We start from the raw sequence: 18,820 nt of genomic DNA, 5'->3' as shown, positions 1-18,820 counted from the left end.
ACAGTATATGGTGCACAATAGGCACCAAAGACATATTTACTCAATGAATGAATGAATACACTCCTGCCCTCAACTTGCTCATTTATCTATAACTACATTGTCTAATACATAGCCACCAGAAATGTGGCTATTGAGCACTTAAAATGTAACCAGCCTTGATTAGAATGGGCTTTAAGTGCAAAATACACCCCAGATTTCTAGGACTTAATGCAAAAAAGAGGTAAAGTATTTCATTAATGGCTTTCATATTGATTGCATGTTAAAATGATAATATTTTGAGTACATTGAATTAAATGAAACATTAAAATTAGTTTTATCTGTTTAACGTTTTGAAATTTTTAGGGTTGATACTAGAAAAATTAAAACTATATATATAATTTTCTTCTATTTCTATTGGTCAACCTTGAGATCTAATGCCATTAAGTCCTGGGCACTTGCTTTTCTGTTCCAATTTCATTATTAAAACTAGTTTTATTCTCTTTCTTTGACGTATGATTTAAGTTAGGTTTTAAATGCAGTCCATTTAAAATGCTAATCTGTTTTTGAGATTATAATCAATTATGGGGGTTTGGAAATTTTTATATCCAGGTACAAAACAGTCCATACACAGATTCTCCTAAAATATGACTTCCCTTTAGAGCCTTCCCTGGTGGGATGCTACTGGAGCAAGCTTTCCAAATCCATTACTCCCAGTTTTATAAGATGAAGTCTACTCTCTTCAGCTTGGCAATAAAATATTCAAGATTGTTCATCAACTGCCTCTATCCCACCTGCCTCTATCCCACCTCATGCTCCTGCCAATTTAGCTATCTAGACTTCATTTCTAATGTATCCCTAGGACACAGGAATGAGCACTGTACCTTTATTCATGCTGTAATCTCCTTTTGGGGTTCTATTTTTTCAGATTCAACCCCCTAGTTTTCAAGATTCAACTTACTGCTTATTTCAGCCTGAATTCCTAAACTACTATATAATCCCACGTAGTCTTCTCCCTTATCTGAATTGCAAAACACTAATAGTCTATTTGAAAATATCTATACTTGATTATGGAAAGTCTCTGACTTTTCTATAAATGATTCACTACCATTTTCCAATATTCCAAAGATCATATGTGGAAAATTTATAAAGAAATCTCTCAAACATGGAAAGGAACCCACTGTGCATTCACATTAGGTTTTTAAGGATCATGTTTAGCCATGTCTTTTTAAGAGCAAAAGGATTAAGATATTGAGCAGTTTATAACCTAAGGTGCAGGCAGTCACACCAGTGTGCTCTGTTCTATATAAGCAAAAGCATTCCTGACTTAGCCGTAGCATCCTTTCCCCACCAAAAGAGGAGAGCTGCCAAGATGCTCGCTTAGAACAGTTGCTGGTTTGTGTACAGTGTAAGTATGGGTTTGTTCTTTTTCTTTTTTCTTTTTTTTTCCTTTTTGAGGGAGAGAAGGAGGAGGAATGGGATGGGAATCTAAAAGCTGTATTTATTTATAATCAAACATATCCTTATTTCATAACAGATGACCAATTAAAGCAACGTGTGAAACTTGAACAGCATTCTGTCAAAAAGCAAAGAAATCAGTAAAGCCAATAGCAATCAGCACTTCTTGCAAACAGCAAGAGTCCCCTCTAAAGCCTTCTCTCTTGGCACTGGGGCTTTGCTAAATCTGGCTTGCCATTTTGCAAGTGAGAACAATCAGCTTTGTAGGTTGTAGGGAAGTATTATAATTAAATGTCCACCCACTTTTTCCTTTTTGATGAAAGGCTTCCATGAGACTTACTAAAATAAGGTGCATCAAGATAGATGAATTTTTGATGAGTAAGTCAAAGCACCAATGAAGCTGGCTTTTCACATAGAGAAATTTCTCTAATTCATAGAAAATTTTCAGGCCTAAATCATTAACATTTTCATATTTAATGATAATTAATATGGTAAAAATAATGGGGTAAACTGGAGATTTCACTGTTTTAGTTGGTAGCAATTGTAGTATTCAGCATGAAAGGACTTTGTGAGAACAAATTGTAATATGATTCAAAAATAAGAGTAAAATTTTTAAAAATTAATTTTAGAGGAATATTAATAATAGCCATTATTATAATAGTCATTGTAGTAATAAAATACTGCATTTATTGAATGTAATATCATTCTTCTGAATAATAGTTATATTACCACGCTCAAGTGACAAAATATGTCTCTGGGGTAGCAAAGTGCTTTAAAGATGTTATTGAATTGTGACAAACTCCTTCTGAGACAGAGCTGAAGCAGGGTGTATAATGCCTGCTTTTGATAATTAAAAGCAATGGCATTTACTAATACCACTGTGAAGGACTATTTCAAAGTACCATATGCAGTATAGTAGGGAGGTATTCTGCTTAATAACTAGGCTCAGACATGTACCTCAAGTCCAATTACTAGAATCCCCAAAGTCAACTTTTTAGAGAGAAAGAGAATTGAGTTGGTGTTATAAATGTTTTCCTTCATTCAATATGGATTTATTGAGCACTAGCTGTATAGCCTTTGCTATCAGAGGAGATGCAGAGCAATAAAAGACAAAATCCTCACTCTCTAGAATTACTGAATATTTTTATTTTTAAGATAGAATTCATATTTTTAAATTCCTGTTCAATAGATATTATTGGTGGAAGCCAGTAGAGTTAATGGTGCCCTAAGTCACCATCGGGGTGAGATCAAAGTACTGAGAAGCATAATTCAATGAGCACATTTGTCATTAATTACTAATTACTTATATTAAGATGACTTTTAAAATGCCAGCCTCTTGACTCTTTACTTTAATTCCCCACTATGGCTCCATGGATCCAACAAAGTAACTTGGATACTCAATGTAGGAAAAGCTTTACATAGTAATAGTTACTCAGTTCAGCATAACAGGGATAAAATTAGCCACAAAGGTTCCCTGGTTACTAGCACTGCCCAGGGTTTTATAACCATCATTTCACCCATGATCATTTTATACCAACTACATAATAATATAGCAGGAAACCTCAGATGTGACTCCACCAGAGTATAGGCATTTCAGATCCAATTTATCGGCCTCTCGGCTCTTCATTCTCTTTTCTTTTCTCCAATTCCCCAAATCCTTTGTGTTTTCTAATTATTACTCATAGAATTAACATCTCATTCTTTTTACTTCATGTTTAGTTCCACTTTTTACTATCTTTTTATAAAGTTACAAGTTAACCATTATTTAAAAAGTTCCCTTAACAGCATGGAGTTTTTCTTCAAAGATCTGATAGGAACTCTTTAAAAATGGACTTTTTTTCCCATTTAAGTCTTCAGCAAGTTCACTGATTTTAGATTTCTCAGACAAACATGGTTGAGGTATCAAAACCGAGACATGTTGAAAATAGCTTTTTCTTGAAGTCATTTAGAATCTAAGACTTTCTACCCTGCTATGTCAAATTACCCAGCTTGGGAATAAGATGGATATGTGTGCATGTCTGTGGAGGGGAAGTGTAGGGAGGCAGGGAAGTGGGGGATTGGTAAACAATCTATACAAGGTTATAAGGAGAACTCATATTGTCCTCTGAAACTGATATATTTAAGTTATCTTATTTCCCAGGACTCTGTCATAGACACTTCTGTCTCAATGTTTGTAGTAAATTAATGATGATTTTTCTCTGTTGCTTTGGTTAAGACAGCTCCTTTCAAAAAAAAAAATTTCCTGGAAGATAAATGCAGTACTCAGCACTCTTTTCCTTCTTTCTCTCTCTCTCTCTCTCTCTCTCTCTATATATATATATATAAACATACATAGAGAGAGGAAAGAAAAAAACTAGTATGCAAGCAGTGTACTTAAAAACCATTTTGATTTTTTCCTGTTTTTATATCTCTTTGGAAACTAGATGTCCCTCAATTGAAAAAATATCTGTTGGATCACAGAATTTAAGAAACTGAGAATGATCTTATCTAAACTTCATTTTACAGATAAAGCCCTGAGAAGTATAGTGACCATAAATACTTTGCTATTCCTTTCATTAAGAAGCAGAATCTCACTGCTCGCCTCTTCTTGTATCTGGGAAGGCTCTATAAATGCTTTGACCAATAGCATTTTGCCAATTTCTGGGGTCAAGCCTTAAGAGAATGGCAGCTTCTCCTTCCTGTTTCTTGCTTGCTTTAGAGACTTCTCCTGTCTGAACCCAATAGCTATGCTGTGAGGAGCTGAAGCTACATGGAGAGACCAAGAACTGGTGCTCCAGCCAACAACCACAGCCAAGCCACCAGCTGACAGTTAGCATGCACTTCCAGTCACATGAATGTGCCAAGTAGTATGTTCATCCTAGGCAAACCTCCAGCAGGCCATAGCTTCAGCCAATATTTGACAACAATCACATGAGAAACCTTAAGCAAAAATTGCCCAGCTCTGTTTAGTCATCTCGTAGATTAGTGAGAGTCAACAAGTAATTATCTTAAGCCACTAAGTGTGAGCATGCGTTGTTACACAGTAAAAGCCCACTGGAACTGAACGTGACTTAGACCATCGGTTACCAACATTTTTGGCATGAGGGACTGGTTTCACAGAAGACAATTTTTCCACGGCCGGTGGTGGTAGCAGGGGGCAGGGGGCGGGGAGAGGCCCAGTCACTAAAATGCCACGGACTGGTACCGGTCTGCGGACCAGGGGTTGGGAACCACATACTGAGACCAAAGCTTCTAAGTAATACAAAGTGAGAACCAGAACTCAGATATCACTCCAAGCCTTTCATAATGTCATTATAAAGGGAGCACACAAAGTTAAATAAGAACCATTCTCAGTCTCCCAGTAGTTCATAATTCTAAAAGCCTTTATTCTTTCAACATTCACATGGAATGCAGAATGTTCAAAATCCTTAAACATTGAAAGCAAATTCTTAGAGCTCTCTCTACATAATAGTAAATCATCATTTGGTCATATAAGAAGGTAACATTCCCAAGTGTTCCTTTAGGGTAGCACCTTAGTAATATGTCATGAAAGAAAGGTAAACTGAATTGGAAAAACTCTAGCTTAAATTAAAGATTGTACAATCTCCAAGCAGAGCCAAAATAGGACTTTTTTCCTAAAATTATTTGACCAAAGTGCCCTTCTTCACAGAAACACTAAACTGAGAAATAGAAATAAGGATATAATTTAATTAGCAAAAACCAAGTTTTATTTTCAGAGGATTTGATTTAAAAAGTTGTTTTCATAATTTGGTGTGACTTCACCTTACAGAACTCATTTTTCATAAAACTTTTATGACTGTCAGGGGCTATGCTTAGTTATTTGACTTTTACAAGCTGTTCCCATTGCTGCCCTCTTTTAACATTGTCTTGTGGGTAGAGTTAATAAATATTTGAGAAATGGATACATGAAGGAATAAATTAAACTATATACAGTATAAATAATTGAATTAATTAATTAAAAATGGCAATCCTAGAAATCAGCTTTGACTAATTAGCCTGGTTTGGGTTCTGTACCTTTATTTTCATATAAATTTAATTGGGATTGTAACACTTGCCCTATCTCACAGAATTTTTGGGAATTTCAAAGGAGATTTTGAAGTTGAAGATGGGGTAGTTTTAGGGCTAAAATAATCTTAGTAATCATGTATTCCTCCACTCCTTTCATTTTCTAGTTGTGGAAATTAGGATCTAGAAGGAGAGTTTATAGTGCATATGCTAGCTACATTGGAAACCTCCTTTCCAGTGGATTCACATTAAAGATACTAGGAAAGCTCTTTTATAGTAGATGTTATATCAAATTCTGTGATTCTAATTCACAAGGTGATTATTTTTCACTCACAAGTTTTACAAGCATTTGGGCCAACAAAGCATGTTTCACCACAGAATTCATGGCTGGTATGGGAAGGTGTGGTAGTCAAAAAAATCTAATAACCAGGATGGCGTGGGCACTGATGATCAGGATAGACAGCAGCCATAAACAACTGGTATAGCCATCCTAATAAGTGCCAGCTGAATACCAGTTCAGGTCTATGGATGTGGTCAATCACATTTCCCCCTTCTTGCCCCTGGTTCCTGGCCTTGTGAGTACTGTCATCTTATGTGTGGTAGAAATTCTTTCATTCAGGCTCTCTCTGATACTATAGCTGTGTTATTGATGTCCATAATACAAAAGGCTGCCCTCTCTCTCTCCTGGGAATCCCCTAGTACTTTATGGAGATTCAGCAATATGCCACTCTCCTCCCCAAATCATGGAGCATTCCCCTGTCATCAGTGTCCAAACAGAGTGAATTATAGTTTTATCCTCTCCTTTTGCACCCACTGGGACACAAGCCAATCCATTACCCCTACTTAATTATTCATGGATCTCTCTACTTTTATACATTGTTATTCTATTGTCATGTTACATAGTTGAATATGATTTGAAAGACTGGAGGAGTAATACAGCCATGAGAAGATGGTAGAGAAACAATAAAGTAGCATGAGATCAAGTATTTGATACTTTTAAGTTAGAATGGGAAGAAAATATTTATAAAGATAAAACAAAATATCAGCATTTAGCCAGTTCTTTTATGTAGCTCTGATAAAATATGTATTTTTTTAAGAACCCAATACTGTGCATAGTCTTATAGCTCTTTCTAAGTAAATTGCTTCTTTTCTAAGCCAGTGTGGGTTGGTTTATATACTATTTGACATATACGCCTTCATATTACCTTGACTCAATTCTGCTGCATTGGTAATATGTTATCAAAAGTTCTTACTTGAGTACAGTTCAACCCCAAATGGGGAATGGGAGCTTCATTCTCATAGATTTAAAGTAGTTACAGTTCTAGCATGCTTACCTCTACTAGCCTGCTGGTGTGTTCATGAAATATCGCAGCATATTCTTTTATTTCCTTTTCTCGGCCATTCTTAGCAGCTTCAATGAGAACCAAAAGTGGGACTGTCGTATCCAAGAAAGAGTCTGACACATGATCTATAATAGCCTTGCGGAGCTGAAAAGAAATAAAAAATTCAGGGCTTTTATTACTCAGGAAATAGTTCATATTATTTCCTATTCTTACAATCTCAGTGGTTACAAAATTCATTTAATACATTTTTTGTACAATCTCTAAAATCATTATATTTAAGACTATACTTTAATGTACCTTGAGAAACTAAAACAAATAAAATATCTGGGAAAAAAATCATCCAGCAATAGTTCCTTTGCTCTCAAAAGTAACTATTTTTTCTTAAAAATTGTACTTAACCCAGAAGTCACATTAAAATGCTAATACTCTTTTTTTCTCAAAGAAATTGTACTACTAGAATGTTTATGCATGTGTACAAATAACATTGTACATCTTGTATTTTCATAATTAGAAATTATAAAATGTTTTCTACCTTGTTAAAGGAACTGATGATAAATTTTGATTAGCTAAATTGTAGACTTCATGGCAATTAAACCAAGTTAGATCACCGATTATGCCAGTTGATAACAGGTTAATAGAGCAAGAATAATAATAAATGAGTTTGATGTCCAATTTTTCCCATTTGCATTAATTGTTCTTGCTCTCACACCTTAAATTATTAAACAACTATAACATTCTGCTACGATTAGTTCTTTTAAATTAGATTACATGTAAGCTTATAAATGACAAGCAGGCAATTACTCTAGTCAGATATTTTCTGAGATTTAAAATTGCATTGAAAAATTAATTCATTGTATTTATATAATATTGAGACTTTATGGATCATAATACTCAGAAATGTTTCATTAACAATGTCAATGACTATGAATGGGCCCAGGGATTTCGGGTCAACCCCCTCATTTAGTTTCATAACCTTTATACAATAAAACAAAAAGATAAATAGCTATCAGACAGGAAAATGTAATTGCCTTCTGTGAAAGTTATATTTTAGGGTATTTTTAATCCAATAGACACTTAGCCTAGTTTTAGATTATATGAGAATGAGTAGTAATACATTTTCATGGTTCTGAACGATAGACCTGCTTTAAAAAAGTATTGTCTTCCTATAATAATCACAGAATTATAAATCCATAATAATTATAGATTTCTAGGAGAAAAATATCTCTGCCCTAGATGGGAGAGCTTGCTCAGAAGAGCTATGGAATTTTTTGGCCACTAACAATTTCACAAAGGCTATAGAAAAATCCCCAAGGAAGGATTCTGCTTAGCATGTAGAAAAGTGAATCATTAATGGCAATTAATTAATATTTACTGAGCACTTATTAAGACAGAGTGTAGAATGCTAAAGGGATTACAAGGCAAGGGAAAGGCCTTAAGTGAATTAAGGAAGACCATTAAGTGAATGAATAATTTGTTTGCTGTCTATAGGAAGTGGACTAGGGAAGTCAGGCAAGAGTGCACAAGTTAGGATTTGAGCTGGGAACTACAAGATGTGTAAGTTTCAGATACATAGGAGAAAGGTAGAAGGACTCTGTCAGAGGATGAACACTTTTCAATGACCACTCCTGCCTTCTATCTTTTTCTTCTTTCATCTGTAACTAGGATATGCAGAAGGAGAGCTGAGAGGAGATCTGCCCTAGAGATTTACCATTAAGAGCTAGCACATGAGAGGAAAATCAAGCTGAGGGAGGTGGATAGGACCATACAGAGTAAGACACACAGTGAGGAGACCCAAAAATAAAATCTTAGGAAACATTACCATTTGTGGGAGTCGGGTAGATGAAAGAGTAGGACCTAAGAAGCGATTGAGATAATGGCCAAGAAACAAAGAGAACAAATGACCAACAAGTAAACAAACGTTCAGATAAATCTCTGTGTCAGTGCTCTCCAAATGTAGTTATCCTGCCAAACATAATTATAATAGTCACATCATGGACTTGTTGAATCTTCTCTTCTGTTTTTGATGTCATTCAATTTGACAAATATTTCTGAACACTATTTCCTCATTTTTCTACCAAGAGCAAGGCATTGTAAGATATGTCCAGATAAAAATGCATGGTTCCTTATAATCTGGTGGAGTAGTGAGAGTCATTAAGTATTACAATATAGGAAAACCAGGAGACTGACAGCAAAAATATATACATTTCAAGAAGAGAATAGGCTTCAGAGTCAAATTTTAAAGAGAAGTTAAATTGAAAAAAAAAAAAAGACTTGTGACTTGTCCACTGGGTTGACTACTAATAAGTTATTGATGAACTGAGTAATAACAGTGTTAGCAGAAAAGTGTCAGTAAGAGTCCTATTGCTATGCTTTGAAAAGTGAATGGGAGATAAGGAGGTGAAGATAATGAGTATAAACTCCTGTTTCTAGTCATTTGTGACATGAAGAAGTGAGACTTGCTATTTGCTACCTTAACACACATGTTTAAAGAGGGATGGTTTTTCACATAAAAGACTTTGATATAAGTTCCCATCTTCAACTATATCCAAAAAGTCAGATTGCCTTCTTGTGCTTTTCAAAAAATATATATTGAGTTATCACCAAAGCAAGAATGAGAGATGAAAAAAACCTGTCTCATGTTGTGCCAATCTTTGTAATCTTTTTGTTTCATGACAGAAGAAAACGGCCAGAAATTAGTGACTTGTGTTAGACTGAATGAAACCTTTAAAAGATAGCACATAGTCAGAGGCAGGGAAGTATCTTTCTCACTGAAAGCATCTTAACCCATGTAAATAACAAACAGCGTAATTACGTCAATTTACCTATAATTTCGTCACTAGTCCCTGTCTGACTTACCAATTCTTGATCTTTTATCTTCACAGTCAGAACTAAGATTGTGGACCATGTTAATAGGCTTTTGGTAGGCAGCACCTCATCCTCTAGACCTAGCTCTAATTCCAGATGTTGTTGTGGGGAACAATTCTATGTCCTCTGAAGACATCCCATGCCTCTTGTGTGCATTCCATGCTTATTTTTGTTATTCTGTCTCAGGGGCTGTTTCAAGTCTCTGTGAGGTTCTCAGCCTAAACACAAACACAGCCTAGAAGTTCTGGAGAGTCCCCCCAACTGGGAGCAAACCTTGACCAATGGGAATGGGAGCTACTGAATAAAATTCCCAGCCTCCATCCATTGGTCAAATAATTCTGGGAGACATTCTGCTGGTCCTCAGAGGTCCTTAAGCTCCTATTGCCTAGAGCAGCAACCTCAACAGCATATAGGGTCCTCTTTCCCTGTCTCAATTTTCACATTCTCTCACACTTGCTTCTGGGAATCCCCTCCCAAATAAACTACCTGCACTAAGGCCTCAGTCTTAGGCTCTGCTTTCAGGAAAATGCATCTAAAACAGGCACCTTTGTCTGATGTTAATGTTTGGTCATTAAGATTCAGACTCCAAACTCATAAACTACTCATTATTGATTATACTCTGCTACTTCTGCTCTGTACACCACTGGGTTTGGTTCTGTCATGCCCTTAATTACACTGAATGTTAAAGAGGAATTATTATGAGATAGAATTAGAAATGCAGATAGGGACAAGATGTGGAAGGACTAGAATGTTGTGCTAAGCAATTTTCTTTACATGTTCTGACATATTCATGTAAATATTTTTTCAATAGATTGCACAGATGTGTATACCTGTGTATACTACTTAAGTAGCCTCTTTCTTATTTATTTCCATATTATTTTCCTACCCCTTGGCATAATGCATTCCTTTTACTTGCGTGATATACAAAAAATTTAAGGAAGAATTCAACATGCCAATGTGGAAACAGAAGTCACAGCACTAAAATCTGAAGTTACTGGGAGTCCAGTAGGAGTTAGAAGTATGTATTTTCAATAAATATCTGTTTGTGGCCAGATATGAAAGATGTCAGAATAAAACCAAACCGAGGCGCTTTCCATCTTTCTCACTACAGTTTAATAAAAGGCCTTGAGACATCAATTTTTCTATTTCCCACTGATGTAAGTGGTTTGGGATCTCAAATAAAATAATATATTTCTCTATAATTGAAACCCAAAAAGTGAAAGCCCTATGTGAAAGCTCTAAAAAGCCCCCACCACCACACCACCAAATAAATAAATAGAAAGAATGAAATTGTGGGAAGAGGAGTGGAAAGAAGAGAAAGAGTTTTTAGAAAAGAATCATCCTCAAAGAACTAGAAAAGTATTTTTGTGTATAAAAATGCCATTTTAATTTTAAGTCAAATATCAAAATATGATTTTCACAGCTTAGTTGGCTGGTAGGAATAAGTTAACTAATAATTAACTCAGTGTATACCTATTATTTCAATTTAATGAAATGTGTATCTTGTAGATACTTAATATCTGATAATGAGAATCATGATTTGGCCATATAAGAGCCAACATATTTTTTTTTTTTTGAGTGTGGTGCTGGTACTACCAACATGGAAGAGAGGTGGATCTAGCCATTCAGCAACTTAGCAACTAAAGAAAGGATCAATCAAATTGTTTATTTGTTTTGTTTTTATCAGAATCTTTTTTATTTGACATACCTCATTCTTATTTTGGCATTTATGAAAAAAAAAGAAAATTGTTTCCTTAATATACACAAATAAAAATTTTAACTTGCCTTTGGTGAAATCAAATGTAAGTTTCACTCTGCATAATACAAATGAAATATATTTGATTGTTTAAATTTTTTTAATAAAGAATGTTTAAAAATCTTCCTCTTTTTATGGAGAGAATGCCATTAGGTATGCAATTTTTCAAAAGAATGATGGGAAAGGAGGCGAAAGGAAGAAGAAAATTTAAATTTATAAAAAGCTCATAAAACAAGCAATAAGGAAGAAAAGAATTTATGATAGTAAAATCAGTGGATTAGGCAGCAGGGTTTCTGAAAGCGAATAGGCTATTGTGCTTGGCTCCTGGTGTGATGGTTACAAACATGGGCTGGGATGGAATGGATCGGAGCTAGAACTATGGCTCTACTGGTTAGCTGGTGATGTTCGGTATATTGACTCAAGCAAGCAGGCGAGATGGGGGAGAAAAGGATGGGTAAATTCACACCTAACAGGTACAATGCACACTATCTGGGTGATGGGCACACTTATAACTTTGACTCAAATGGTACAAAAGCAATTTATGTAACCAAAACATTTGTACCCCTGGAATATTCTGAAATAAAATTTTAAAAAAAGAAAGAAACAAACAAAATACAAGCAGAATATGATCACTGCTCTAATAGAAGTACACATGCTATAAATGCTCCTGGAAGAAAAAGACTAATTTTAGCTAGTAAAAATAGCAAAGATTTCATTGAATAAGTAGCATTTACACTAGTCTTGAATTTAGTTGATTAGGAGATGGGTGGGGGGTATAAGGGGAGTGAGTGGAAAAGGCACCAAGCTGAACAATCTATATATACAATGATGCAAGTGGGTTTGAGAGGGAGGCAATGGAAATTTTAGTGAATAGTAGATTCTTTAATCAGATAACAGGTTAATGTCTTGGTTTGATGAGGAGGAGAAATGGAGGAGAGCTGAAGGAGAAGGAACATTAAGAATAATGGAGATTATGTCATGGCCAAGTCACAGAGAACCTAGAACACCATGCCAAGGACATCTATCTTTGTTCTCTAGTAAAATAGGCAAGAAAGTCACAGAGCAAGAAAGTTGGAACAAACAAATACTCTGTCACCATCTAGAACATTCCCAATTGATGTCCCTAAATCTATAATTTGCTTCTTCTCAGATATTTCTAAGCAATCTATGTCATTCCTCAAGGAATAAATCTAATCATCCACTGAACCAAAGCTAAAATGCTTCTGTGTTACTGATGAAAAAGCAACGGTTAAGAAAGAGGATAAGGTTGAATGGGCAGGAAGAGGGACTGTGCATATTTTTTTTTTTTTTTTTTACTAAAAACAAACAAATCAAACCAGTTCTAGAGAAAAAGATGAACATTAAATACCCCTAAGAAAAATATTTTAATGGTAAGGCTTTCTCTGTCCTATGAGAAAGAGTATATGTAAGTTGTTTAAAACAAATTGTTAGATAAACTTTGAAAAATAAGAAGAAATGGAGATAACATGTTGCTTTTTATTACTACCAAAAGTATAAACATCAGGATGAGAAAATGAAGTACTGGAGGGAGAGCAGGTGAAGATGAGAAAGAAACACAGCACCTAACCTCATCAACACTGAAGATCATGGCTATGTCCAAAGATGGCTCCTAACAATTCCACCCCTTCTTGTACACACATACCACTTCTTCTACAAGAGATAGAGCTTCGACCTGCTCCTGTTGACCAAGAGCAGGGTTTATGACTGTTTTGACCTACAGAATGTGGAGGAAACAATATTCCATGACTTTAGAGCTCAGGCATTAAGAAGACCTGGCAGCTTCCATCTCTCCTTTCTTGGCACCTTGAACCATCATGTAAGAAATCCAGGCTACCCTACTAGAGAGAGAAGCCACATAGAAGGGCTATAAAAAATAGATTCCACATGGAGAGAGGGAATGGAAGCATTGAGGTCCAAACATCAAGCCCTGAACCCAGCCACAGTCACCGTGTGACTGCCGCTATGTGAGAAAGTACAAGAGGAAATACTACAGAAATGGCCCTGCTGACCTCCAGCCAATATATGGAATCATGAGATGAAACCAAGATTGCTGTTATTCATGGGATTTGTCAAACATGGATAGAAAATAGAAATAATGCAGATGTTTTAACTGTGAAACCAAATGGGATTTTCATACCTCCATAACACAGCAGTTCTCTACAAGTTGGAAATGTCTCCTTACTATGAAGAATAGTATTAGTAATTCCCAATGCTATTTCTATCTCTCACTGGTGGTAGTGAGATGGAAACATCAGTCGGATTGCAAGATAAAATATAGGATGCTCGGTTAAATTTGAATTTAAGGTTAACAACTTTTTAAATACAAGTATGTCCCAAGCAATATTTGGGACATAATCATACTAAAACATGTTTGCTGTTAATCTGAAATTCAAATTTAACTGGGCACCCTGTGCTTTTATTTGATAAATCTGGTAATTCCATAGATAAAGAACTGCTTTTTATTGACTTTTTTAAGAAAACTAATGATTCGAAGGTATAAACATAGATTAGCTCTCTTTGAATAACTTTATTAAAGGCAATATAGAGGAAGGAGAGAGGAATGAAAGATACAAATCCTAGGTGAAGAAGATGGGGTAAAAATCCTGAATAAGATTGAGAATAGAAATCATGCAACAAAGAGGGAGGATGACTCTTAAGGTATAAGTTTCTGAGTCCTGGTGTGGGTTCTGATCCAATGCTCCTTCCTCCTTCTTCAGGTCACCTCACCACACTGGCCTGCTTTCTAATCTGCATCATAAGACAAGTGTGCTAAATTCCTTCCAACTCTTACATTCTGTGATTCTAAGTGCTGACAGTAGAAGTAGAATTCACATTAAGGCCATAAAGTTGAGAAATAGGGATTTTCACAACTTGAAAATTGTGTTTTTATGCAGCTAATATTAAATGGCTGGAGATCCCTATTTATTCCATTTGCAAATCTACTTCTGAATTAAAAGATTGCTCAGCCATTTTACTAAATCTTCCCATTAAACTACAATAATATATCGCATTAAAAGCTTATGGTTGAAAAGCTTTCTGCCCCTCTTTTATGAGTTAACGATGACCAAGTTAAAGTTGTGTGTGAGAAAGAACTCTGGTTATTAAATAGTGGAAAGGAATGGACAAAGGTCTTTGAAAATAGCTAAGTCTTTATATTTCTGAGAAAAAAAAAAATAACTTGTGGCATAACACTGGACTTTTAAATTGTTTAATGAAATCCTTTCTAATCCTGTATTCCTGATGACCTAAGGTTAAAAAGTAGCCTTAACTTAAACAGAAACTAATTTTTGAAGCATCCTGAAAAGAATTAGAAAGGGGATTGGTAGGGTCTCTGTGTTACCACTTACTAGCTATTTACTGTAAGCATTTGGATGATAAACTCAGTTTTCCATGTAATAGAGTCAATTTACCACATTACCTAAAAACTTACTATGGACCAGGCACTGATATGCATTATATTTAATCCTCACAGCCCTATTGTATATTATTAATTCCATTTTATAGGAATTATATACAGGTTCAAAGAAGCTCAGAGAGATGAAATCTGTCCCCAAGAACTTACAACTGATGAGGACAGAGCCAGGATTTGAATGTAATTCTGCCTGACATTAAAGCACACATTCTTTCTTCTTTATGTTTCCCACAAAAAAAGTTTGCAGTATATAAATGTAGAAAGTAAATAGTTTTGTGTGTTCTAAATTCATTAAAAAAAAAAATACGAAATAAATATTCCAGCAATGAGTAAAAGTCCTATTTGGTATGTGTATTTCTGTCTCTATATATTTCTCTTTCCTCACCTGTCTGCGAAGGTCTCTTGTCTTCTTGCACATGTTGTCTATAGCAATATTCAGGGTATTACTCCTTTCTTTTCTTCCAGTCTGCAAAGAAGAAAAAATATGACATAAGCAATGCTATCAAATTACTCTTTATCACTTAGCAATTTGCTTTCTAAATGTTCTGAAAATAACAGCTTGAAATTCAAGAATAGGTTTCAAAACTGCTATGATATTATATATGATTCATAAGCATTTCACTTAAGACTAAGTAGAATGGTGATTAAAGCTCACATTATTTTCTTCTAGGCTTCTGTAATATTTCTGATACAAGGTTGGGTTGTATTCAGTGTGGCAGTAGGCAGAGCATTATCTCCATGAAACTGTGATCTTCATTCTTAACAAGTCAACTCTTTAACCGCTAAGCATGCAATTAACTTAAAAGCATTAGATGCCCAATTTGTCAACTTCTGTGGGAGTTTCTGAAGTCATTTTCATGGTGTATTGTGTAAGTTATGCAGAGCCATATTGGAGTTTTGCTAAACACTAAATAAAATATGCAGTGCAAATTCATACAATTTGCAAAAGTTGACCACAATTTTAGCTGACAATATTCCAAGAACAAATTGTTTTAAGTAAGAACTGGACGCTGTTTTTGGCTCTTTAAGATAATTTGTGCAACACCTTTTTATTCTTTGAGCAGAAGAGCTCTCTGTTATATCCTTAACCTAAATCTTTAGGCTATTAAGCACATAGAGAGTCACCTTGGTTGGTATTTTCTACATATTATTTTTGTGGGAGACAACTGGATTAAATCTGATCATACTTTTTTCAGTGCTATCTCGTATAAAAGAGATTGAAAAAAATCATTATGTGATTCACCTCTAGGAAAATTGCTGCTATTTAAATTAATAAACTGAAAAGGGCTCTTAAGAGAAGACCTTGAAAATCACGAAGGCAAGTTAAAGCAGTTGATAACTGAAGGAGTTTACAGCATGAACTCAATGAAAAAGGATGCTGAGGTCATTAGGCAGCATGTCAGACTCTATCCCTAGTGACTAGACTCATACATAAATCCATAGCCTCAAGTGCAAAGACTTCTTAACAAGAAATTCAAGACCATCTATACTCTGTCCTAACTTACCTTTTTAATCTTATCTCCTGCCATATCTTCTTAGGTACTATCCTTTATGGTAGCAACATTCTTATACTTTTCTATCTCTTCCTCCAACTTCTTACATATAATGTACCTTTGACTTCAGAGAGCATCTTCCAAAACAACTCTTGTAAAAATCCTACCTGTTCCTCAAAGATTTCCACAAAGAATTCCCCCCAAAACTCTGCTTAAAAGTACACTCTCACTTCTCCTTGTTCCAATATAACATGTGAACATTTCCCAATATACTCATTTTAATTCTGTACATGTTCATTACCCTTGAAATACTGTCAGAATCTTGATATTGGCAAATATATCTTACATTTTTTTCTATTTCTGCTAGTAACTTACATAGGTCTTATTGAATTGAATTTATAAATGAACTTGGTTCAAAACACAACATAGTTTTATTAGGGACCTACTATATTCCAGGAAGTTGTCATGCTATACTCTGGAGGAGATTTTAGCACTTAGCTTCAATGCACAGCTAAAGTATTTTATTAGCTGAGTTTTCTGGTACCCACCTAAACCTCAGTTAGACCTAGATTTTTTTCAGCAGCTCTGTTACTGATATGTAAGGTGTGAAAAAATGATCAATGTTTGAGACCATTCCATATACTTGCAAGATGTTTGGCATCCATGGACCCATGTCTACTAAATTCCAATACCAATTCCCAGGCACTATGACAGCCACAGATATTGGCACCACAGATTTCCAGCTGCTTCCTATAGGGAGACACAGTAGAGGACCATTAGGTCCTTTACCACATTTTATTTTTGAAAGACAGTGTGGAATGTGTACATAATGGAAACTGTTTAGTGAAGAAAGAGGGTAAACAGAAGACATTGAGGTTAGGTTATTTCAATGAGCGCTATAAAATTCTGGATATCAGAGCAACGGTCGCAATTACCCAGATGAAAGCTTTGACTATTTGTCACAGCTCCATTTTAGCCATGGAGAATTGTGAGAGTTAATTCAGAGATATATAAGGCAATGGCATAAATAGATACATAATAGGCTATAAGACAGTTTCTAATTTTACCTAAAGAATCTAGCTCTTTCTCTCTAGTTTCATACAATCTTAGCTCTTATAAGAGCAATCTTAGCTCTTGTAAGATGTATCTCTTTCCACTTCATGAAAGCAGAGACAGTATAAAAAGGGCAGGAGTGAGACAGACAAAGATACCTCACCCCCCCTCAACACACACACATGGTATAAGGAATAATATGGGAGACTCCTGTTGTGTTGGCTGTAAAAACTCACTAGCTTCTGTAGCGTCATTCATCAGAACAACTAAAAGATGTCAGCCTTCTCAGAGCCAGCAGCAGAAGCAAACAAAACTTTAATAAAGGATAACAGGAGGTGACAGTATGAAGAGATTCAATAAGGGCTATAAAGATGATTTCCTAACTTCTACCCAGAGGTTAACCTTAGTTTAAAATGTCTCATTGGGTCAAAGATATTTTGTTCTCGTGGTAATAATAAACAATCCCTATCATCATAGAAAATATAAAGTTCTCCCTTCCTTCTTTTGTCTTCCTCCATGCCCCACCTCCAACCATAACCACCTTTCTTCTTTTTCACCTCCAGATTTTTACTGGGTCCTTGCTCTATTTATCCAGATTTATTTGGCTTCAGTCAAGCCATTTTATGCCTCTTTATTCTTTTTGCATGGCATAAAAATAAATAAGGCAAGGAGAAATAGCCCCGTCCTGCTTAAAGGGCTTCATTCCTTCTGTTTTCAAAGCCTTAACAAATCATGAAGCAATGAGCCAGGACTAAAGGTGAATTCTGTGCGCTAAGGTAAGGAATGGAAAAAACAGGACATTAAAACACAACCACAGATAACAGTCAGACCTGCCTATATCCCAAGTGCTCAAAAGAGAGGATGCTCTTTAAAGTAATCCTTAAGAGACATTGTCATTAATTCAGCACAGCCCTGCTAATGGAAAAGGGACCACTTACAGTGGAGTGTCAGGGAGAAAGACCCTGAGAAAACACGGCACAAACCAGCACTGTACAGGGAAGGCAGTCAGCTTCTTCATCAGTAAGTAGACTGCCAGGAAATACTTTATTGAAAAAAAACAGTTCTCAGCATGGACTTCATTCAATGAAATTTCATTAAAATTATTATTACATATTTATAAGTACTATCCCAATGTGATCCAGGCTTATTAAACCTGTATAATCTTAACCAAGTCTTCTTCATCAGTTCTGCCTTACCACAACTGACCACAGTTAATTGCACCCTCTTGTGGTTCCCTTAAAGCTGCCCACACATTTCGAAAAGATCTCTTTACAAATAAACTCCTTGAATTATCCTATTCTGAGTGTTCTATCTGCTTCCTGTTGGGACCCTGCTGGTAAGAACTTTCCAACACCATGTTGCCCAATACTGTAGTTACTGGTCACACATGGCTATTTAAATTTAAATGTAAATTAATTAAAGTTAAACAACATTAAAA

The 18,820-nt window shown here is 35.4% G+C and overlaps 1 protein-coding gene across 1 annotated transcript in view; it reads right to left on the bottom strand.

The window, feature by feature from the left end:
• The window catches only part of CTNNA3 (catenin alpha 3), a 1,434,719-nt gene that overhangs the window by 704,332 nt on the left and 711,567 nt on the right, over positions 1 to 18,820 (bottom strand). The window contains exons 7-8 of the mRNA XM_069460558.1: positions 15,222 to 15,302; positions 6,774 to 6,926 (exon numbers count right to left, since the gene is read on the bottom strand). Coding sequence (XP_069316659.1) covers positions 6,774 to 6,926; positions 15,222 to 15,302 — 234 coding nt within the window. The remainder of the gene's footprint in view (positions 1 to 6,773; positions 6,927 to 15,221; positions 15,303 to 18,820) is intronic.

The sequence above is a fragment of the Eulemur rufifrons genome, chromosome 28 (assembly GCF_041146395.1).
Source record: "Eulemur rufifrons isolate Redbay chromosome 28, OSU_ERuf_1, whole genome shotgun sequence".
NCBI lineage: Eukaryota > Metazoa > Chordata > Mammalia > Primates > Lemuridae > Eulemur > Eulemur rufifrons.
The sequence above is the reverse complement of the archived record's forward strand: the minus strand, read 5'-3'. Positions and strand labels throughout refer to the sequence as shown.